At 38.7% G+C, this 24,912-nt stretch overlaps 1 protein-coding gene across 4 annotated transcripts in view; it reads left to right on the plus strand.

The window, feature by feature from the left end:
* KLHL2 (kelch like family member 2) overlaps nt 1-24,912 on the plus strand; it is a 112,734-nt gene that overhangs the window by 18,483 nt on the left and 69,339 nt on the right. For 2 of the 4 annotated variants that reach the window (XR_010587064.1, XM_005556238.4), the window contains exons 3-4: nt 3,068-3,174; nt 12,767-12,888. Coding sequence is in view for 2 of the 4 variants with exons in the window: in XM_005556238.4 (XP_005556295.1) it covers nt 3,068-3,174; nt 12,767-12,888 (229 nt within the window). In the remaining 2 variants the exon portion in view is untranslated. The remainder of the gene's footprint in view (nt 1-3,067; nt 3,175-12,766; nt 12,889-24,912) is intronic. The other 2 variants (XR_012435200.1, XM_074040731.1) reach the window with 1 other exon arrangement.

Here is a 24,912-nt window from a genome sequence, read left to right on the forward strand (position 1 = left end):
TACTCAGTGACACAAACTAGTCAGAGTTTGTTAGCTCTCTCATCTCTAATGCTGTTTTAAAATATGTTATTACTGAAGACAGATAAAAAATTGAATACTAAAACTAAGCATGTCCTTAATTTGTAAAGTAGCTCTGGGACCTAACCCAGGATGTGGCTGCATAATATTTTAGCAGTGTTTTAACCTTATTAGTTAACTTACATCAACTAATAAGTCAGTAAGGCCAAGTCAGTAATGTAGGTGACAGCCAGCAGGTATTATGTTAGAAGGTTTGGATCAATGAATAATTGTAATTGAAGCCAAATGTAATTAGTTATGTGATTTTTGAGGTGTTCAAGTGTAATTCCACTTGTGTTCCATCTTGAAACTAAAGCACTAGGAGGGATTACTGACAGAAGGAAAATAGGCATAAAGATGCACTTACGCACTTGACTCATCTTGTGTTCAAATCCCCAGGTCACAAAAGAGAAACCTGGATTGCTTTGTTCTAGAGAGATCATGCATGCTCTGCTGACCCTGCTTACCTCCCACCAGAGTTTTTTCGCTGCCACGCTTCTCTCTCCCCACTCTTTTTGGCCCACAGTTCCACATTCTGCTTTGCTGCTTTAGGTCTCCATGCAGTAGTACGTCGTGTTCTCTTTGGGATTCTTGTGCTCATTCTTGATCCAGCTGACTCTTACTTGTTTTTAGAACTCAGCTTAAGGCCAATAGCTGCAGCAAGCCCTGTCTGACCCCCAGTCTGATTTAAATGCACCCCCACCCACCTTTCCATAACATCTTTATTACGGTGCTTTCCACTTTCTCCTATAATTTTTGCGTTGCCAGTTTTTTCTGCTGGTCTTCTTAAGGGCAGAGATGGTCTTGCAGTACTTTGTTGAATGAATGAGCAAACTTTGATTTTTAAAAATATTCTGTAGAGGTAGTGCTAACACTAAAATTGGAGCTTTTATTAGCTATATATAGAACTTAAAAATAATTTCTAGTATATAGTATGTCAAAAAGTAAATTATTATTTATAATTTATTGTTTCTCTTTCTTGTTTTATTCAAACTTTAACAGATCTTAAAACCGTATAGCTTTAGGTTTTGTGTAGTGGTCAAGAGGCTCTGGAGTCAGCCTGTGGTTTTGAATCCTGGCACTGCCACTAGTTGGAGGACTTTAACTTTGGTTTCCCCAACTATAAATTTGGGGATAAAAATAATACCTTATAACATTGTGGTGGGCACTAAATGAAATAATACATGCAGGTAAAACTCTTGCATAGTTCCTTTGTGAAAACGCCACTGACACCACTGACTTTTCCCACCCTAGTTATATGTGAACCCATAGAATTCATAGAATTGCAGAATGCTTTTATATTCTCAGAGCAGGTGGTACACTTCGTCAGTTCTCTAAAATGATCTGGAGGAGTTATAAATTAGTGATACTGTGCCACCTTTTATGACTCCAGTATGGGACCTGCCGTATGTCTCATACAGCATCGTGAGCCATTAAACTGTAACACACGAGCCAGACTATAATCTAAATGGCATAGCAGTCTCCTCAGCAATGAGGCCCTGGGATGCAGTCATCACTGATGCTGGGGTACTCTTTTTCTCCCATTTCTCCTAAACTGGAAGGAGAGTAGTTACCAGTAGGCTCTCCAAAAGTTTTGGCATGAACTTTATGGGAACAAGTTTGTAAGCAGTATGGGCAGGTGGAAAACTTCAAGGACTTGGTCAAACTCATGGCAAATGTTGCTTGTAAGCTACTAGAAAATTACAGAAGGAGGCAGGCCACCCTTTTAGGAAATAGAACAGTAGAGGAGGGTGCCAAGTGTGACCTGCGTGCGCTGTGGACATAGACATAAATTCAGTGCTTGGGTATGTGAGGTGTGGAAGGGACATTTGCTTTCACCACACCCATTTCAGTCATTCATAGTATGACTGCTAGCAGGGCAGGTTTTAGGCTTCGGAGCCTTCTTGCTTGTTCTAGAATAAGCATCAGCAGCGTTTTCTACTAAAGATATTCTGTGACATTATGAATTACCTGGAGAGTACGATCTGTCACCACATATGCATGTCAAAAATGCTTACCACGTGTTTTTGAGTGAATTGCAATGGATGTTTTAAAATTAGAGATATAATAATTATGGTTGCTGAATAATGGTTTGTTTTGAGGTAACAAAATGCTTTTTTTTTGAAACAGAGTCTCTGTCACCTAGGAGTGCGGTGGTGCGATCTTGGCTGAATGCAACCTCCGCCTCCCAGGTTCAAGCGATTCTCGTGTCTCAGCCTCCTCAATAGCTGGGATCACAGGTGTGGTCTACCATGCCTGGCTAATATTTGTATTTTTAATAGAGCCTGGGTTTCACCATGTTGGCCAGGCTGGTCTCAAACTTCTGGCTTCAAGTGATCCACCTACCTTGGCCTCCCAAAGTGTTGGGATTACAGGCATGAGCCACTGCACCTGGCCAAAGTGCTTTTTGACTTTAGATGTAATATTTTCTGGCCTTGAGGGATGAGATATTTTGCGCTGGTAAAATGTTGTGATTAAGTTAAGCTTCAAATGCGCAAAGACTTTTAAGCAGCAGGTGTAATTGAATATAATTTTACCATTGCTTGATGAACTAGGGTCTTTTAAGATTTTTGTTGTTGTTGTTGTTGGGAGGGGGTGGGTATTTGACCCAATTTAGTTTTCGGCATGTGTTTTTTCTTCATCTTCATGTCAGACTACACCTGCCACTTCTACTGCTACTTCTTAGTCAGACAACCTCTTCTTTTGCAGTCCATTGATAGGTTTGTTGCCAGTAATTGCCTTTAGGTTGAAAAATCAGTAATCAAGTTTGGGAAGATTTCTGTGTTTTTCAAAGGCAAGATTCTTAATGAGGATCCAAGGCATGTTGGGCATTTATCCCAGCTGTTTTCTATGTACTTCATGTTTAGGGATCATGTCCCAAAGGATGGCTGTCTTTTACATGAGTCTCCACTTGATGAAAGTGGGCTTTACTGTAATATTTTTGCATAGGATGTTCAGTACATTCATTGTTGATATCATTTACATTTTTTTCTCTCTGCTTTTTACACAGTCAAAATTTGCTGTGCGATGTCACAATTGTGGCAGAAGACATGGAAATCTCTGCTCATAGAGTGGTGCTGGCCGCCTGTAGTCCTTATTTTCATGCCATGTTTACAGGTATGAAATATTTTAGTTATGGGCATTTTAAAAAATGTATTCAGATCTGAGCTTTTCTTACCACATTTTCTTTTGTTATTAACATTTTACTTTCATGAAATGAAGAATTACAATGGAAGAAAATGTTCTTGCTTTGTTCCAAATTCCTCCTCGTCTTTGTTTTTCATTGTTGGGGGTCAGTAAGCCTATATATACGTACACTCACAATTTTATGCTCAACTTTCCCCCTGTAAGTTATGTATATTAGTTCCTGCCATTTATAATAGCTTTTTGGCACTTTATTATTTTGACAAAAGAAAAACACTTTTACTTTTTTAAAAATGATTTTTATATTTGTTTCATCTAGTGTTACATTGAACAAAAAGATGTTTATTTAATATCCTTCATTTGGAAATACAAGAAAATAAAGCAGTTTATCTACAAGCTTAGATTTTACTTTGGCAACTGTGAAAATGTATAGAATGATTTTAGTACTTCTGGAAAAGAAGTAATTTATGTCTGTCACACTTCAATCCTTTACTCTCATTCTTTTTTAAAATATACTGTACAAAGAAATGAAGTTTTTATCTGTTACATCAATGAGTTTATAATCTTAGGGTATTGGTATGCCAAATAGAAAATACAAATAGAAATGTAGTTATACCAAAAAGCAAAAATACAAAGCTCTTCTTACTTTAGAAACTATTAAGTATTTTTGGTGCTACTGTTTTACTAGATATCTCAAGGCATACAAAAACAATGTGAACATGCTTCCTGCCCCAAAAGCTTCCTGTGTTGCCAGGGAGGTGGATGTGCGCTCTTTAATAGGTAATAGTGTATGGAAGATCTGAGTGCCCACAGCAGTGATCAGACATTGAGGGCTGTGGTGGGCAGCACTGAGAGAAGGATTTCCCCAGACTTGATGGATTGAGGGGTTTACACAGATGAAGATGAATGTAGAAGGTCAGATGGAGAAGATGGACTGAGTGAAAACTTTTCTGGGTGTCTTGGGAGTAGTGAGGAGACCAGAGCCCCACTCAGTTTTCAGCCTTTTATGATCTTGCTGTTCCAGAACAGAGTTAAATAATCAGGAATGAAGAAGGATAGCAGGTGGGCTCTGAGCCAAGTTGAGGATGTAGTTTGGGAGGGTTGCCTTTCAGCTGAGATTGATCTGAAAAGTCAATACCTATGAAGCGAGACTAGTCAGATTTTTATGTCTTGGGGTACACTTTAGTCTCTTGATTTACATCTTATTTATTACTGCTGGACACTTCTAGAGAGAGAGGGTCTCTAAGGCTTGTAAGAGAAGGATTCAATCTGGAATGTGTTGGGCTACTTCAGGAATTCCCTTGTAAAGTGCTGTCCCCCCCTTGGTGGCCTTCCTTCAGATGACACTGCTGTTGCCACTTACTTGTTGGAACTACAATCTGTGCTTCAGTTTCCCCATCTGGAAAATGGGAATAATAATATTACCCACATCCTAGAGTTTTTGTGAAGATTAAATGAGGTCATATGTGTGAATTTCTTAGCACTTGACACATAGAAAATGATCAGTTAATTTTGACACTAATTATTATGGTCATCATCACCATTCTTTTTTATTCTAACTTTGTAAATTTCTTTATATTCTGTACAAGATTGGAAAGCTTTAAGTTAGACTCTTTTTTTTTTTGATAAATATTTTATTATCCACAGAGTGACAAAAATAGAGTGATTAACTTATACCTGTAAGACCAAGGTTAGTTTTCTTTCCCCTCAAAAGGCTTTGGAGACTTAGTGTCTCCAAATTCCTTGAGCCTTAGACATCCAGTGATATGGATGCTAGGTAGAGATAGGAGATCTTATTATGTCTTTAGCTCTCTTTTCTGTTTGCTTTATAATCTAAACTGCATTTCGGTTTCCCTCTTCTGTGTTTACTTCATGATTTAGCTGACATGTGATTTATGAATATGTGAACTTTGCCTAAGGAAGGGAATGAGGCATTGAAGACATTCTGATTCTCTAAGTATTTATAGTGTATCGCAACTAACTAGTAGGTAGGTGCTTTTGCAATTCAACTGGTTTCTGTCTGAGAATATACCTTTTGTGCGTAGTCAAATTTTAGATTGCTATGCGCTAAAGTAGTTGAAAATAGGAATACTGTGTTAATTTCTGGTACATATACAAAGTGTGAATTGAGTACCTAATGTGTGTGTTTTTTTTTTTTTTTTTTACTAGTTTATTGAGGCACATTTTATATATCATAACATTTACCCATTTCAGGGCTGGACGCAGTGGCTCACACCTGTAATCCCAGCACTTTAGGAGGCTGAGGCAGGTGGATTGCTTGAGGAGTTCAAGACCACCCTGGGCAACACGGCGAAAACCCATCTCTATCAAAATACAGAAATTTAGCTTAGTGTGGTGGCACTAGCCTATAGTCCCAGCTACTCAGGAGGCTGACGTGGAATGATCACTTGAGCCTGGGAGGCAGAGGTTGCAGTGAGCCAAGGTGGTGTCATTGCACGCTGAACTGGGTGACAGAGTGAGAAAAAAAAAATTACCTGTATTAAATGCACAACTCACTGATTTTTAGTAAATTTACTGAGTTGTACTGCCATCACCATAAATCAATTTTAGAACATTTTTGTTCCCACATAATGTTTATGAGGTTCATCCATGTCATAGATGTTTCAAAGGAAGCTGTTCTTATTGCTAAATAGCATTCCATGTGGATAGACCACTTTTGACTTTCAAGTTACCAGTCGATGGATGTTTTTGTGTTGTTTCAATTTTTGGCTATTATGAATAATATTGCTATGAACATTCACGCGCAGTTCTTTGTGTGGACATGTATTTTTATTTCTCTTGGGAGTAGATATCTAGGAGTGTAATTGCCAGGTCACATGGTACATTTATACTTAAAAAATTCTGCTAAGCTGTTTTTCCAAAGTTACCACACTGTTTTACGTTCCTACTAGCAATGTTTGAAACTTCCTATTTCTCCACATCCTTGCCAGCACTTGCTCTTGCTTTTTAAAAAATTATAGCCCTTCTAGTGGGTGTTGAAGTAGCATAGTATTATAGTTTTAATTTCTATTTTTCTAATGACCAATGATGTCGAGCATCTTTCTATGTGCTTATTATTTAAGCTAAACTTTTATGATTTTTCAGCAGTAGATGCCCTTTGACTTTCTGGCTATCTTTGTATTGTTTTTTTTTTTCTACTTTTGAATCTACTGTTTAGCCAACAAGTTGGCAGAGATTAGATAAAAAAGGTAAAAGCAGGGCGCAGTGGCTCATACCTGTAATCCCAGCACTGTGGGAGGCCAAGGTGGCAGAATTGCTTGAGCCCATGAGTTCTAAACCAGCCTGGTAGAAATAGGGAGACCTCATCTCTAAAAATATGTTTTAAAAAATTTACTGAGCATGGTCACACGTGCCTGTATAGTCAGTCCCAGCTACTGGGGAGGCTGAGGCAGGAGGATCGCTTGAGCCTAGGAAGCAGAGGTTGCACTGAGCTGAGATCATGCCATTGCCCTCCACCTGGGCAACAGAGTGAGAATGTGACCCTGTCTCAAAAAAGAAAAAGAAAAAAAAAAAAAAAAAAAAAGGAAGACACGGGGATTGGGTCTAGGTAATTTACTGTATATAGACTCATTTAAGTATTTGCCAGAGTATGAGTACTTTATTTCTTTATTTGTTTTTCATGGTCTGAAGCCCTGGTAAGTTTTGTTTTGTTTTTTTTTTTTAAATTATGGTGAGGTAAACAAGTAGACCATTGGATGCTTTCATTCCACCAAACATCAGGTACATTGACATTCTCTTGCTCAGGGACAGGGAGTTTCCCTACTCTTCTGTTTTCGTGTGACTAACCTGTTAGGAAATGGGGAATATGCAGATGTTCTTCGTTGGCTCTTACTTTTAATCTCATAAACTGTAGGTGAAGTATTCATTTAAGTTATATCACCTAAGAAATAATTCTGTTACTCATCATAGTTCCAAGTGTTTGAGTAGAGAAGGGAAGTGAAAAGTAATTCTGTGATGTAGTCACAGGGTTTTACTTTGTGAAGTATGGGCCTATTTAGAGCAAGGCCAAGTTGTTTAACTATTACTTAAGAAAGAACGTACCAAATTGGGTTCTTGTGTTTTTAGATTACTTCTTGGTTACAAATGTGGCATTTGGAAAGCTGTTTGCTTAACACATACTTTGAGATTTATTTGTGCCACAGGCTAACATTTCTGAAATCTGGTGAGAAGTACTGAATACTAAATTTTTATTTTTAGCCTTTTTTTTGGTGTGCTTTTTGATTTCTTTTGTCATATTGAACATGATTCAGTAAAATAAATTAGAATAGGAAAAGACAGATTATTGTTTGAGTTACTAAGAAGTCAGATTTTAAAAAGCTGTGTACATGGTTATGTTTGTCTAAGATTCATACTTTCATTCATCAAGGAGTATTTATTGAGCATCTTCTCTGCTAGGCATTGTCCTAGGCTTTGGGGACTAGAGTGATGAATAAAACAGATAAGTTCCTGTTCTCGTGATTCTAGTTAGGAAGAAGAAGAAAGGTTAGACAGTAAGTAAACACACGAAATATAATTTCTGGTATTGATGATGGCTCTGAAAAAAATTAAATAGAATGTTGCACAAAGAACTTAAGTTGGAATGTTTAGGCTGCCTGAACAGCAAGCTCCATTCAAACTGGTTTAAATAATAAGAAAGCAGGCTGGGCACCAGACATGAGCTTGAAAATTTTATCAAGAATCTTCTTCCTTCTGTCTCTCTACCCTTCTGTCCTCAATAAAAACATCCTAAGGTTTGTTCCCCGCTTAAATGAAAGATGCCTACAACAGTGGACCCAACAACCATTTCCTTGAGTGGACTCAAGGAAGGAGGACACTCTCTTTTAGGAGCTAAGGAACCTTTCGCAGAAGTTACCCAAACCAGATCAAAACTGGAAGGGCAATGCAGTTAACATGTTGGCCTTAGAATTGCTGTAGAACTGGAGAGTTACCTGCTTTGACCATCATAGAGAGTGGCTGGTGGGGCACCTGGGTCAGCTTGCCAAACTGAAAATTCCTGTGTGTCAGTAATTGCTTTGTAACCCAAGAAGAAAAAGGTGGTAGTGATTAGAGTAGATGACAAGTGGAACTTGCAAAGTAATGGAATAAAATTTATTTATTAAACATAGCTATAAATTTGTTATTTATTTCTTAGGGTTTCAGCACAGAGTTTCTGCGTCACACTTTTATGTGTTTTTTTTTTCCCCAGATGTTTTGTGTGCTAAATAACTGAAATTAGAATCATAGAATTTTAAAAATGAAATGAATTTTAGCGTTTATCTTTTTAAACCTATTCACTTTTCATGTATTCATTGGATAAATTCATTTTACAGTGGATAAGTGAAGTTACCAGTTTATGTTGGGCTTCAGGAGTCCTGATTAAAGGTCCTTGAGATGGAATTTTTTTTTTTTTTTTGGAGATGGAGTCTCGCTCTGTCACCAGGCTGGAGCGTAGTGACATGATCTCAGCTCTCTGCAACCTCCGTCTCCTGGGTTCAAGCGATTCTCCTGCCTCAGCCTCCTGAGTAGCTGGGACTACAGGCATGAGAGATGGAAATGTTTTTAGCTATATATGTGTTCTTAACACTTTCATGATTTGGAGGACTTCCTTTTTTTTCTCAGTAAAAGTAGATATGAGACTGGGTGCAGTGGCTCATGCCTATAATCCCAGTACTTTGGGAGGCCAAGGCGGAAGAATCATTTGAGGCCATGAGTTCAAGGCTGCAGTGAGCTGTGATTACACAATTGAACTTCATCCTGGGCAACAGAGTGAGACTCTGTTTCAAACAAAAAAAGAAAAAGTAGAGATGATATGGTATTTGCTAGTGAAAGTGCTTGGCTCACCCTGTAATGTATAGTGATGTTCAATAAATGTTTGTTGACTGAAATCCTTCATAGCTAGAATATCCATGTTTAAGACTAATTAAAGTGCCATTAGTTATGTTAAGTAAAAATGCTATATTTTATGTATTTATTCAATTAATTAATTTATTTACTTATTTATTTGTTTGACGAGACAGAGTCTTGCTCTGTCATCCAGGCTGGAGTGTAGTGGTGTGGTCTTAGCTCACTATAACCTCCGCATCCCAGGGTCATGCAATTCTCCTGCCTCAGCCTCCCAACTAGCTGGGATTACAGGCTTGTACCAGCATGCCTGGCTAATTTTTGTATTTTTAGTAGAGACAGGGTTTCGCCATGTTGGCCAGGCAGGTGTTGGACACCTGACCTCACGTGATCCGTCCGCCTCGGCCTCCCAAAGCACTGGGATTACAGGTGTGAGTCCCTGCGCCCAACCAAAATGCTACATTTTAAATTGGTACTTGCTTTACTTTTTATTCATCTAGTCATTTATTTATCCAACCAGTATTTATTGGGTATCTACTAGATGTCAGACATGTTATACAGAGATAAGAAAGGCTTCATCGGTGTTCTCATGAACTTAAGAATTCAGAGGAGGAGAACTAGGTAAAGAGTTGATTATGACAGAGTGGATTTGCATGAGTTACCCAACTGTACCTAGAGTGAGAGCGTTAATCCAGCCTTGGGCCACCAACAGATAAGGCTACCTAGAGAGGTTCCAGTGGAGATTAGCCTGGGAAATGAGTGGGTGGGGAGACAGAGAGGACAGTGTTCAACAGGAGCATCAGGGGTAAGACATTGCCTGGTGTCTGTAGAAAACAACAAACAGCTTCTCATTAATGTATTTCAGGTTTAGAAGTGGCAGGGGGAGAGAGAGAAGGCTAGATAATGAATCAGGGGCTGGACATGTGTGCTTGGACTGGGAGAAACCAAAGGATTTTTGAACTCCATGCTCAGATTTGTGGAGTCAGTACTGGAGGCAGGAAAAGAATTAGGAGGTGGCTCCATTGGTATTAGCAAGAGATTATAGGACCCCCCAATGGCGAGAAGGTGAGAAGATTTATTTGAGATCTATCCAAGGTTAATTCTGCAAGTTTTGGTGAACTGTGGGATTGGTGAGTAAGGAAGAGGAGAGAGTCAAGGATGACCGTCACTTAGGTTTTTAGTATAGGTGTTTGTATGGATTGCATAATGTGGTTTCAGAGTTCTGATATAACTTCAGAGTTATGTGATCAAAACATAAACAAGAAACTATAATCTCTATAGAGATTATGGGAGGTTACAAATGGTAAGGATAAACTATGTACAGTATCATTGGATAGCCTAGCTTTTTTTCTGTTTTAAATCCGACAAAGTCTTGCTATGTTGCCCAGGCTAGTCTTGAACTCCTGGGCTCAAGTGATTCTCCTGCTTCAGTCTCCCTAGTAGCTGGGATTACAGGAGTGAGCCACAGCACCTGACTCTCTTTGGATAGTTTTTAAAATGCATTATCAATCATAAATCTCACAAAGCCATGCCGTTTAAAGATTTCCTCTGAAAACACAGCAAAGGGCAAAAACTAAGGTAATATGTGACTACTGGAATTAGATATAAATAACTTCTACAATTCTCTTTAGTATGTGCTTTGATTCATAGTAATTAGAATTTTTAAACCATCAGTGCAGTCATGGGCAAGTTTTTTGTTTTTCTTAGTGTTCTTATAAATTAATATAAAAATATTAAAATGTTTTCAAACAGTATATAATTGAGATTGAATTTATTGGAAGCAGATACAGTTTTCTGGGGAGAAAAATAGTCTTAAAATGACAAATATTTGAATTAGCAAAATGCATCATATAGCAATACCTTAAAAACTGTAATATTAAAAACTGTTTGGCGGAGAACTAATTATTTTTCAGCCATACATGTAAATTAAAGTCCTGCTTGGTTTTGTCTAAGGTGAGTCCCGTTTAACTGAGTACTGGCTGTTTGGCTTTGTGCTCACATGGCCCCAGGCCCTGAAGGGCTTCGTGTATTATTGGGGCCCTGTAGGTGAATCAGTTATGGGCTTTGTCTAAAGTCCAGGTGGGAATCACCAGAATATCTTAACTTTTGGCACAAAAGAGTCTTCAGTTTATACAAACCCCAACTATCCACAGGATCCAGCAAGAATAGGATAGAGGCAGGTGCCTTATATGTGGCTGAAGACTTATTTTTCTGTATTCCTTGACCTTCCTTTTTCCCCCTTTCTGTAAGCAGGGGAAAAACATTTGCTGCAGCACCAGACATACAACTCAGTCCCCTTTCATCCTGCTACGTAGGTATAGGTTCATCTTTCTCATTAACTCTCCTACTTCCCTTGTCATACAAAGAGATGCTTTTCTTCCTGGGAAGTAGCAGGGTAGTTTTTGGGATATTTTAGCTCTGAGGTGAACAGCTTCTTTCTGAGATCTTGTCAGAGATAATCTCCAGGGAAGCACACAGTTAAATGTACATGACGATTGTTATTTCTCTCCTCCCAGGGTTTGTGTTTACAAAGGAATTTTGTGTATTTATGATTTCCCATAGACTTTTCTGATAGTTTATGGTTGCTGACAGTGCATTGTATCTGAAAAAGAAGCGAGCTTTCAAGAAATCTTGAGGCAGTGTTGTTTTAATAAAAGACACTTGGTTAAAGTGAAGGTGATGAAGGCACGTTCTCATGCTTCTTTTATCTTTAAAACTTAGTGAATTCTAGAGCCAAATCTTTTCTGCCCATGGCCCTCAGCATTATTCTTGGACTGTCCTTTTGATTTTTAATTGAATCCCTCCCCACCCCCGTTCAATTGCTTGTGTCTCCAAGTATCATGGTTCACTTATGTTGTCCACACCTAGATGCTTAAACTTGCCTCCTGCTCTCCCCAAGTCTCCTTGGCTTAGGGACCATCCCTTCTCTTTTCTCTTTCCCTATTTCTTTTCAACAGGTGGGTATTAGGAAGAAAGTCTTGTACTGTTTTTTTGCAGGCAGTTTTGTAGAAGGATGCCTGGTTTTAGTAATAAAGCTGGTATGGAAGTGACTTCAGCGTGAAGTTGCTGCGGATGACAAACAAACTGAATCTGAGCTAGAAGATCTCTGTAACAAGCTTTGTTATTGACTAACCCTTTGTTATTATTGTGATCCCTGTTATGCCTTGCATTTTCTCAGCATCATAAGTAATTTGTTTTCTCCTTGTCTCTGGAGTGAGGGTTGTGACCGCTCACTGAGGGTGGAGCTTCTGTGTCTGGTGCAGGCTGTGCATGCCCCTGCAGGCATTTGTGTGTTTGTTGAAGGAGTAATGCTAACCAGGTGGGTGCTTTTTAGCAGCCGTTCATTGCTATTAGCCAAAGGCAGTAACATCGTTACTCTTCTAGTCATGACTAGAAATCCGTAAAGACAACAAATGCCCCAAAGCAGGGACAGCCTCAGCTACTGATCCTGTAGCCACAAGAATAGTTCATGCAGCTGGACATATGGCACATTCATTGTTGTGATACGATTTTGAGGTACAAGTGGGTAACAAAAGTACATATTATGATTTGCTCAGGTAAGCTTTGGAAGAGGAAGGGGAGTGTTTTCGGCTTCCAAAAAGTGGCTGATTATGCTGCCCGTTGAATACAGTGAGTGGCAAGAAGATGTATCCATCCATATTGGCATCGGAACTTCCACAGCAGTGTCTTGCTGTAACATCACTCTTATTCCTTTGTGTTTTAGGTGAGATGAGTGAGAGCCGAGCAAAGAGAGTTAGAATAAAAGAGGTAGATGGCTGGACCCTGAGGATGCTGATTGATTACGTTTACACTGCAGAAATTCAGGTTACAGAAGAAAATGTACAGGTAAGAGTAAACACTTCACACCATCTAGCTATTTATGCATACAGTTTTTTTAATAAAAAAAAGCGTACCCACACAGTATACATTTTGCACCAAAATAATAGGATTCATTGTGAAAATTGTATTTCTAAAAAATATTTGGAATGATTACATCTTTTTAGTAATGTTCCTGAGTTCAGTATCTTTTATATTCCTTAAGATCTAAGGTACAAATCCTTTAGTTCCCTGAATGATACTTGTTCTTTCATGAAAACACTGTCATATTCTTTTATAACTGTTGATCGATGCTGCCCACAGTTTTTCTTTATTCCTTGGAAGGGTATAGTCTACAAGAATGTTTTTGACTGCCGATATTCTTTATTTCTGCCTTTTTTTTTTTTGATACACGATCTTGCTCTGTCTCTCAGGCTGCAGTGTAGTGGCTTGATCATGGATCATGCAGCCTCGACCTCCTAGACTGAAGCAGTCTTCCTGCCGCAGCCTCCCAAGTAGCTGCGACTACAGGCATGTGCCACTGTGCGCAGCCAGTTTTCTTATTTTTTTGTAGGGAGGTCTCACTATGTTCCCCAGGCTGATCTCAAACTCTTGGACTCCAAGTGATCCACCCTCTGGAGCCTCCCAAAGTGTTAGGATTAGAGGTGTGAACCTCCATATGCCCAGCCTATTCTTTGTTTCACTATTTGAGCATCCTCTTTAAGTGATTCTGGAGTTTAGCTAAAAGTTGACATTGCATCTTATTTCCTGTAAAGAACAAATGTTTCATGTGTGTTACATAAATGTTTAAATAATACAGATGGATGTGGAGTAAAAGGTGAAAATCCCTCTTTAGAAAACTGCCCTTCTCTTTGAACCTACCCCAGTCCACATCCATTGATTCACTTCTTCTTCCCTAGAGGGTAGCTTCTGTTATCTACCGTGAATCCCTTCAGACCATTTTCCATGTGTTTATTCACACACACGTACACACAGATTTTTTACATAAGAAATACTATACTTGTTCTGAAACTTGCTTTTTGAACTGAACAGTGTCTTAGGGGTCTTTACACATTAATGTATATGGGTCTAACTCATGTTAATCAGCTATATATATGTATGATTTTTCACCTTTATATAAACAGTGCAATGAGTGGACAGTTTTACATTTGCATCCCCAAACTTTATAAGCTGGATTCCTCAAAATGGAATTGGTGAATCAAAGAGTACATGCGTATATTAATTTTTTGATAGCGATGCCAAATTGCCATCTGAAAATGTGTGTTTATTTATATTCCTTCTAACAGGGACACTTTGTTTTAAGGACAACAAAAATAACTAGGGCTAAATTCTTAAGAAATAATCTTTAAATTCTACTTACACAAATAGGAAGTTGTTGGCTTAATCCTTATCCCTGCTAGCTAGTTGAAATATGCTACAAAACGAATTTGGAGATTGAAATCTTTGCACTTTTTAAGACATGCTATCGATTGTTCCATGTGAAATATTGGCAGTAGTAAGGTCTCCTGGTGATCTTTCCCAGATGGCCTCATTAGCCTTTGCTTGGAAGTTCCAGTTATGAGGTAAGGCATTTGAAAAACCTTGGTCAATATTGGGGATGTTTCTAAATGTATGCATCAGATGCCAGATGAATTTTTTTTTTTAACATGGAAGAAAGTGTTTGGTATATGTCATGAGATCACTGTACTAATATGTCATCTCATTCTTGTCTTTTGGGTACATTTAAACTATTTGCTAGATTCTGGGGCGTTGTTTTCAACAGGAGTTTATCTTGGTTTCTTTTTGTTCATTCCTTTTATTCACTTTAGCGCATGAGCCTCGTTATGCCCTTGTATTTGACCTTCAACAAATGAATTACTGATTTCTTTGATTCACAATGGACCACATGGGAGAAAATTGAGAAAAATCATTTAGGCATTAGAGACAAAACTGTGTGAATTCAGCCCTGAATGTTGTTTGTAGTAGTTCTTGTGGTGGGGACATGGGCCTATTAGGAGTTAGGAGAACGCCTCTCATGTTTCTTTTAATAACTGTCATGTTCCAGTCCTGAAATATTAGTCATCACAGCCTTTCAGAAAACTCTTGCCATGCTAATTTGCCTCTTGTATATATTGCTTAGCTTTTAGAATATGCAGGAATACATTCTAAGAGTTACATTTGGCAGGCTTATTAGATGCTTAACATTTGTATAGTTTCATTTTGTTTTTAAGAGGGGGAGGGATAGCTCTTCAGCATAGGGCTATCCTGGTTTGTAAAGCTTTCTTTTATTTTCAATTGAAAAATACTTGTTTTGGAAAAGGCAGTTGAGAAATAAATTTGATTAAAAATAGCTGCTTTTTCCATAACATGTGTTTTTCAATGAAAAAAATAAGACTATACGATATCAAGATACACCAGACTCCTCTTTCCTGTTTTATGTATTTTTTGTCAATCTGTGTTTTGTTAAATCTTTCTTGTGAAGTGCTGTCCACCTTAAAAAAGCAGTATGGTGAAAAAAGCAGTATGGTGGAGGTGTCTGGTGTTATTAACGTTAAGCTGAAGTTTTAAGTGGCCCTAACTGAAAGCCGTGCTCTGAATTTATATGCCCTGAAGGTGCTGACAGTGGGAACAGAAGTTTCTGTAATTCAAATGGTTCTTGGTGGTGGTATATTTTTCTCACTAGACCTAGACTCAAATCTTTTACCAGGTGACCTCCCTTATGTAAAGTTTCTGTTTTAGTAATAAAGTACAATATTGGGCTGGAAAGTATCTTTGGGATTGCATATTTTGATGTAGAATCATGGTGCCGTAGAACGCTGAGGTTCAGCCATCTGTTGGCAGTCAGTTGGCAACAGAACAGGGCTATAACCCTGTTTTCCCAGATTACTAGTGTAGGGTCTCTTCCATGATACCGTACGGTCTTCTTATTACACCAACTTTAAATGATATAATAGCTATTTGAAATGAAAGTTGTTAACTTGGAGTCAGAATGAGGGAATGAGTAATTTAAAAAATGAACTCCAAAGAAGGGACTACTGTTATTATAGTCCCTTCTGATTTATACAAGCAATAGGGCTTTAATTCTTGGCCGTTCCAGGTCTCCTAGCTTTTTGTGTGTTTGTGTATGTTGCTGCTGTTGTTTTTTTGTTTGTTCAGGTTTTTAAACTTTGGCTTTAAGTTTGGACATTTGGTTTTATTTATGGCAAAATTGGAGGATAATTTGAGCTAAATGAATTTACAGTTTTTTTTAAAGGGAATTAAAAGGAGAACCAATATTTTACCTATGACTACACTTGTAATTCAACTTTTTTGGTGGTGGTTGTTGTTGAGAGAATTAAAATTTAACTTGTGTCTAGAGTTTCAAAGCCAACTTTATCAACTGCATAAATCTGGGGAATAGAGAAAATACAGCCAAAGGCTATTGAAAAGTATGCTCTTGGACATTTGGTGGTTATGGACACCTTTGAGAATCTGATGAAAAACTGTCAACCCTTTCCTAAGGAAAGGGCACATTAGCTTATCTACACAAAGTTTTGCATACGTTTTCAATACACTTTCAGAGAATCCGTGTACCTTGCTGCTTGCCCCACCTTCCACTGTTAAGAATACTTGGCTTTATTTTTAAATTTTTTAATCTTTTTATTTTATTGAGACAGAGTCTTGCTCTTTTGCCCAGGCTGTAGTGCAGTGGTGTGATCTTGGCTCATTGCAACCTCCGCTTCCCAGTTTCAAGCAATTCTCCCGCCTCAGTCTTCCAAGTAGCTGGGACTACAGACATGCACCACCACGTCCGGCTAATTTTTGTATTTTTAGTAGAGATGGGGTTTCGCCATGTTGGCCAGACTGGTCTTGAACTCCTGACCTCAAGCAGTCTGCCCACCTTGGCCTCCCCAAGTGCTGGGATTATAGGCATGAGCCACCACTCCCGGCCAAGAATACTTGGCTTTATATATAAAAAATATAAATATGTAAGTGCGTGTGTGTCTGTGTGTGTGTATATGTGTGTGTGTGTATGAAGGATTTTCACATGGGTATATCTCCAGCTATATGCTAAGCATTTTATATGTAGCTCATTTGATGTTTATGCCTCCATGTAAGATAGGTGTTACCCCAATGTGATTGAAGAAATAGGCTTAAGAAGGTTAAATAATTTGCTCAACGTCACACAGCAACTATTAAATGGTCATTAACTAGTATTGCTTACAAAGAGAGTTTGTAAATTCAAAAATGTAAATGTCTTTATAACTAAAAAATTTTTTTCACGATCCAAAAATTCTTCAAGATATATGCTATGTCATTAGATGTATTAATTAACATTTTTGGAGAATCCTAAAAGATCTTGAACCTTAAAGCATTTACTTCATTGCTAAATTTGTAGTTTTGTTACATGAGTTTGGCTTCTCAGCCTTTGGGTATTTGTTTTGGCTTCCTAAAAGTAGGTAAGAGTTTTTCACTTGATGTAAGTGTTAAAAACAAAGGTAATGATGTTAATAAACAGTGCCCATGAAAGTAAATGCTCTCATTCCTAAATTAATATTATGAGTACTCATCTACGGATTCTTTCTATATTAGAACTTTTATCATCTAGAAGAATTTAAGAAACATCTGATAATTTTGAATGGATGGGTTTTAAAAAGCTCATGAAACGTATGTTAGACGAATTGGAATTATTTGAGACAGAAACGTCTCTTTAGAAATGAAACAGAATTTAAATGAGAGTTTTTCAAGGGACATCTAAAATCAATTATTGGTAATAACAGACTCATTGTTTAACACAATCTCAGTATAGTAGAAATTCAGCATAGTGTGTCCATTTTATTGGTGGTGTGGGGCAGGTGGTGGTGGTTTTGCTTCAAACCAGAACTGCTGGGAGTATGCTATATAGATAGTGTTTTACTCTGCGTGTTCCCAAAAGGAGGACATCACATGGAGGGGCTTACGTGGTACCAGGCCTGTTGACATAGTTGAAAAAGCTTTAAATTGGCTTAATAAAAAGCCTGCCAAAGTAGAGAAATCACCAAAACAGTACATGTGTACCCTAAATATTTTAACCTCAAACATGTAGATTTACAATTGTATGCCAGTCTTTGTTTGTAAAACTAAGTATGGTCAGCTGTTTCTAGAGCCGCAGGTCCTTTTTTGCACAAACCACACCATAATCACGCACCAACTATAATTTCCAGGCCTTTTTTTTTTTTTTTTTTTTTTTTAAGTGCAGCAAGAACTGAGACACTTGAAAAGAAATCTCAATGCAAAATCTTCTTTGAATTATACAGTTTCTCTTTCATTCCTCCCATGTCTAATTGGATTGAAAACATTTATTTTTTTTCCAGTAACACATTGATCAAGCCACTCCAAAGCAGCCAACTTAGTTTTCATAGAAAGAGCTCTTTTTACATTCACATTTCATTGAATTCATTTACTTAAATTGTGTAATTTCAATAAGTGCAAGTGTCATAAACAGATGTGGGAGCAAATCCAACATGTACGAGTTGGTAAAATGCATCCCAGCTGGAGGAGCAGATGTGTGCAAGCACAGTAGAGTGTACTTACCGAGGTCATGGAGAGAGTTGGTTCATCAGGTGAGTAGGTAAAGTGGATTTTGGTGAAGAGTGCTTTTGCTTTGTGTATTTCTATATTGTGTGGGTAAACATTGAAATGAAATTCCCATTAGGTGGAGATTTGTTATAAAAATCTGTCTTAAAAATAAGACACTCTATCAGTTAAACAGTCATCGATGGAATATCTGATAAGTACTTGGTCCGGTCCTGGTGCTCCAAAAAAAAAAAAAAAAAAAAAGGAACAAAGCACAATGAATACAGTATATACTTAGACTGGGTTTGGATCTTGGCTTTGCTGTTTAAATGCCATGTGACCTTGCCTAAGTTGCTTAACCTCTGATTGGCATTGGAGCTTGAGCCAGAGATGAATAGGGCTAGGTGTAGGAGCACTGACCTGATGGAGCAAGCACTCAACAAGTATTTTTTGTGTGTTTGTGTTTATTTTATTTTATTTTTTTGACATTTTCAAAAAAGTAGTTTTTAAACTGAAGGTATGCTGGGCATAGTGGCTCACTCCTGTGATCCCAGCACTTTTGGAGGGATGCCAAGGGAGGCGGATCACCTGAGCTCAGGAGTTCAAGGCCAGCCTGCCCAACATGGTGAAATCTCATCTCTACTAAAATTACAAAAGTTAGCCAGGCATGGTGGTGCACACTTGTGGTCCCAGCTACTCGTGAGGCTAAGGCAGGAGAATCGCTTGAATCCGGGAGGCGGAGGTTGCAGTAAACCAAGATCGTACCACTATACTCCAGCCTGGGCAGCAGAGTGAGATTACATCTCAAAATAACAACAACAACAAAAAACTGAGGGTAGCATGCAGTCCAAACTGAAATGTTTAGAGTTGAGTTACAAATTCAGGTCTGAATGAGATGCTGCAGAGAGCCTGGCAGCAGGAGTTTTGTGGTGTTGGTAGTGGTGGTGGCATCTACTGTTAGGCTGATGGCAGTGCCTTTATCCAGGAAGAGCTGCCCTGGGTGAACACTCAAGCCTACAGCTCTTATATTTCTGGCTTGTCAAGAGACTTGATAAGGGCTGGGCAATTGTAATGACCACAACCAAGTAAGTTTGAGATTGTGGAGGGTCTGCATGCCCATAGGAAACTGGGCAGCAAACCCAGGATCTGGGGCTTGTTATGTGGGGCATTAGGAGTCACGCTGTGGCTTGGCAAGCATTAGGGTACTTAGGGGAGCATATCACCTTTAGGGCAGCAAGATTAACGCCAGACTGTAGACACTGATTAGGTGCCCAATAAGCTTTGTGGTATTGGTCAGGATTAGTTTAGGACCGAATTGAACTGCACTTGAAGATCTAAGATTTTTAAGACCTGTAGCTGGATCAGGCCAGATCAGATATGGATGAAGAACCACTTTACTGCTTTTTATACATGGCTTGCCCTTTACCTTCCCTATATCTAAGCTGTTGAGCTTACCTCTTTATTTTCACTGCCAGTATTGATCTTGATGAATTCTATCTTTCAATCAACAGTTTATTAAATATTTATGGGGTATCTATTCTATGCCAGACACTGTTCCAACCATTGGTGTTACAATGCCAAGCAGGACAGATAAGGTCCCTGTCTTGAAAGGCTTTACATTGTAGAGGCGGGGTAGGGACGAGACAAATAATATACCCATAGATAGAGAAACAGGTAAATTTTACATTATTCCCTGGGGAGGAGTCATTTGAGCAGAGACTTGCATGAAGAGAAGGGAGTGATGTAAAAGTAAAGACAGAGAACATTCCAAGCAGAAAGAGCAAAGGACCTGAGATGTGAATAAGTTTGGCACGTTTTATGGACCAGAAAGAAAAGGACGATTATTATTTGAGCAGACTAAATGATGAGAGAGTGGAGAAAGATGAGATTAGGTTAGAAAGGTAGATGGGGCCAGACAAAGTGGGTTTGTAGCCTATGATAAGGGGGTTTGATTTTGTTCCAGTTGTAGTTTGGGCAGGGAATTTATGCTTTAGACAGATTGTTCCCCTTTCCCATCTGCTAGGTGGAGGATGGACTGTGGGGGCAGTAGAAGAAATCGGAGGCCCTTTAGATACCTGTTGGGGTAGGCTAAGTGAGAGACTAGTGGCTTGGGCCTGGGTTGTTGGCGTGAGATGGTGAACAATAGATTTGGGAGATATTTGGAGGTAGGGCCAATGGAATTTACTAATGGATTTGCATGACGGGATGGAGGAAGGAGAATGATCAAGAATGGCTCCTGCATTTTTGGCGTGAGCAACTGGGTGGATTATAGTGCTATTGTCTGAGATGGTGAAGACATGGGATGGGGACATATATTTGGGGTGGTGGGAATTAATGGTTCTATTTTGGTTGTGTTAACTTTTACCAGTTGGACTTTCCAGTAGAGATGCTGAATAGGTTGGTTCTGTGATGGGAAGGGGTCAGGTTAGGGAGGTAGATTTGGCATATTGGTGGCATATTGAAGTGAACGAGGTCACTTTAAGAGGTAATGTAGACAGAGAAAGGAAGCCAAAGACATAATCTGGGGCATTCCAGATATTAGATGAGCAGATGAGGGAGATGGAGTACTGGTGTCGTAGGAGGAAAAGCAGGTGTGTGTGGTGTCACAGAATGCAAGTTCTAGAGAAGAAAGTGCTTCAAGGAGACAGTGTTTGGCTCTGTCCGATGTTCCTGATAGGTCAAGAAAGTGAATTGAGCCATATCAGTGTAGGTGTCATTGCATTCGTTTGCCTGAGACAGTCCTATTTTATGCCTGTTAATCTGGTGTCTTGTCTGATTAGTGTTTATTTTACTCAGAAATGTTCCGGTGTGGATGATAAATTATATGGTCACACTGGTCATTAGTGACCTTGGGAAAAGCTATTTAGAGGTGACGGTGAGAATGAAAACTGGTTTGGAGTGGACTAAGAATAAGTGGACTCAGAGAGTACCGACAGTTCTTTCAGTGCCTTTTGCTGTGAAAGGGGAGAGAATGTGCCGGCTGAAGGGGATGATGAGTTTAAGGGTGTTTTTGTTTGTTTGTTTGTTTCGTTTTGTTTTTTGATGGGTAATATTTTAAAGCATGTTTTTATGTTAATTAGAATAACCTAGTAGAAAAGTGAAAGTTGATATGATAAAGGGGAGAAAGAAACAAAGGGTATAATTGCAAAAGTGAGAGAGGTTGGCATCCAAAACAAAATGAAGGGGTTTACCTTAAATGGGAGCAGGAAAACTGTTTGTTAACCAGAGAGAAGGCAGACTGTGTTCAGATACAAGTTAGTGGCTTGGATGGTGGAAAGGTAGGTATTTTATCAGCTTGCATGTAATTATGAAGGCTGTGGCAAGTAATCAGCCAAAAGGAAGATGAGGAAAAGGGATGCTGGAGATTTGAACTAAAGATTGATAAATCATTGTCTTGCAAAGGATGAAGGTGAATTTACTAGTGAAGTGTAGCTGAATTGTCAGGCCATATTGGGAGCTCATTTGAGATTTGCAGTCATAAATATCAGGTAGAATGGTTGTGTGATTTTCTTCAACCATGTTAGACTACTTATACTTAGGTATAGAGACGACGAATGTGTTAGTTAGCTATTGCCACAAAAGTGCCACAGAACAAAGTGTGCCAAAGCTCAGTGGCTTAATAAAAAAATCATTTATTCTTATGGATTTGCAGATTGGTTGAGGGTCAACTAATTTAGGCTGAGGTTGGCTGGGTGATTGGCTCTACACCATATTTTAAAAATTTTTCTGGAATAAGAAGTCTAGAACAAGACTGCATGAGTGGGGTAGTTGAGAAACAATGGAGGAGGAAGTGGTAGTTGGAACTCAGGAAACTGAGATGTTCTATTTGGATGTTTATGTCATCAAAAATTGTCAGAAATTGTGGTGGAGAGATTGGTGATTTAGGTTTTAAAAAGTTCTCTCACTCTTGTGTGTTTGAGTTAGCGTGACGACAGCACTCTGGGGTGATTGTAGTACCGTACTAAATCTTTGATTTAGAACCACCTGTTCCATCTTAGTGTATTAGACGAAGTTGGCCAAGTAAAAAAAGTCATCTGTAAATGAGTAGGAGTGACTGAGGTGTCATTAGATAGTCCCAGTGAGGAAGGTGAGCAGATGTGTGCTTCCAAGGAGTGGGGTTTTTGGAGAAAGGAGAAAGACAGTAGCAATGGGGAGCTGCATCTCTAGGCCTTGGAGCAGCATTTTTGTTTTTCAGGTGTGGATGCTGATCAACTAGTTGGTCAAGAAATAAACTTAGTAGTTCGTTATTAGCATTTAAGAGAAAAATTAGAGACAAGAGTAGGAAATGCTATTCAAGCCTAAAGTCTGTTTCAGTCTAAAGACTGCTTAGTTTTTAGACTACAGAAGAAAATAGCAGATCCTAGCAAGTCTGTATGTTTTGTGAAACTTTTGAGTTCTAGGTTGTGAGATAAAAAGTCTTACTATGTAGTGTGGTCAAAAGAATTGGAAAATTCAGCTGTAAGTTACTTGGAGTGTGAGAGAGAAAAGTTTCATAAATAGTAGAGATGTGACTGAATATGTGTTATTGATTATGCATAAATACGGTGATTTTTATGTTATTTGTGTATATGTTTTATTTTTCTAGACTGTATTCTTTAGCTTGCATTGCTAGCATGGAAATACCTGATGGATGACTAATAGATGTTGACTGCCTGGATGTCAGGAAGACATAGGTACTCAGTGGTAATCCAGAAAGTATGCTTTGTTTTCTATGCAGGCTCATGGTGCAGGTCCTGGAACAGGGCACAGAGATTCAGATGGACCTGCTTGAGATGGTGAGCGATGAAGGTGACATCACAGTGGGGGTTAGACATCGCTTGTCCAGTCTATTTCTTGGCTTTGCAGGTCTAGAAACTATTGTTAGCTCCTTCAGAATTGATCAGACTTTTGGGAAATAGCTCAGGCTAGCCAAAATCAGAACACTAATATATGAACCATAATGATCTTAAACTAATTTTCAGTGGGGTAACAGGTGTTTCTAGGGACTATGTTTACATTATCCAGTGTACATCATTCTCAGGATCTAGATACCCAAGTGATAGAATTAGTAATCAGAACATCATTTGGTTAGCAGGGAATCACAAGGAAAGGGAATTTACTTCAAAGGGATAATGGAAAGTCCTATTAAACTGGCATCCCACTGCAAAACATACCTTTCTAGTGATTTGAGTATTGATTACATACTGTGAAATCCAGTATCTCCTTACCTTTCATGGTACTAGGAAAACTCTGACGAATAGTTGACCTTTGGATAACCCATTTCTGATTTTTTTGTATTCTGGTACTTGTGTTTTTCTGTCCCCAAGCACTTGAGGATGTGCCAAACTCCACCAGACAACAGTGGTTCATTGACGCAGAGATTCTCAACTAGAGGACAGGGGGCCCTGGTATTTTTAATTCTTATTTATCCCCTTATGGAGATTTAATAATGTGGACCATTTTAAACCTCACGTTAAAAATAGTTTTTTCTGGCCAGGTGCAGTGGCTCATGCCTGTAATCTCAGCACTTTGGGAGGCTGAGGTGAGTAGATCACAAGGTCAGGAGATCGAGACCATCCTGGGTAACATGGTGAAACCCCATCTCTACTAAAAATACAAAAAATTAGCTGGGTGTGGTGGCGGGCGCCTGTAGTCCCAGCTACTAGGGAGGTTGAGGCAGGAGAATGGCGTGAACCCAGGAGGCGGAGCTTGCAGTAAGCCAAGATCGCCCCACTGCACTCCAGCCTGGGCAACAGAGCGAGACTCCATCTCAAAAAAAAAAAAAAAAAAGTTTATTCTGACAGAGACTATCACTATATATTTGATTATGTTTTGAGCTTCGTTACAGTCACGTTCCAGATCTGCTCCTCCAACACTGCCCTCCACCCATTTTGAGTGGATGACCATGCTTCGTTTGCAGCCACACATTTAGAAGTTGCCAAGTAGCAAGGAGTTCTGTAGAAAGTTCATCTTCAAGATGAACAGAAACATCTACTGAGCAGTTTTTAAAAATGTTGTTAATGACTCCTCAAGATAAACTCATTTGAATTACATGTATAATGCTGCATATTTACATTAATGTGGAACAACTCAGAAAATAATAAGGAGCTCTTAGGTTGGCTTTCTGCTAGTAAACTTCATGGCCCAGTAGACTTTGGCTAATTATCGTATTAAAATTCAGAGCTCAAATCTTAAATTTATTACTGACTTCAAGAAGGGCCTTGAGTTAAGATATTAACCTTTCTGTTTCTCAGCTATTAAATGAGGCCAACAGTGCTTTGCCACTGCATTGAAATGATGTAAAAATATACCGGTTAAAGCTTGCAAAAATATCTAAATGCTCTATAAATGTGGAGCAGAAATAAGAGATGGACAGGAATAAAAAGACTTAGGACCAAGAAAAAAAATAACTCATTAAAATTATTTGGGATCACTGGGTAGAAAATAGCTCATATGATTTTTCCTTCCCTCTTTATATTCTGAATCAGGACATATAAAAAAATGTCCCTAATTTGCTGTGGAGTTCTCTCTGTCTTGTGC

Source organism: Macaca fascicularis, chromosome 5 (assembly GCF_037993035.2).
Source record: "Macaca fascicularis isolate 582-1 chromosome 5, T2T-MFA8v1.1".
Lineage (NCBI taxonomy): Eukaryota > Metazoa > Chordata > Mammalia > Primates > Cercopithecidae > Macaca > Macaca fascicularis.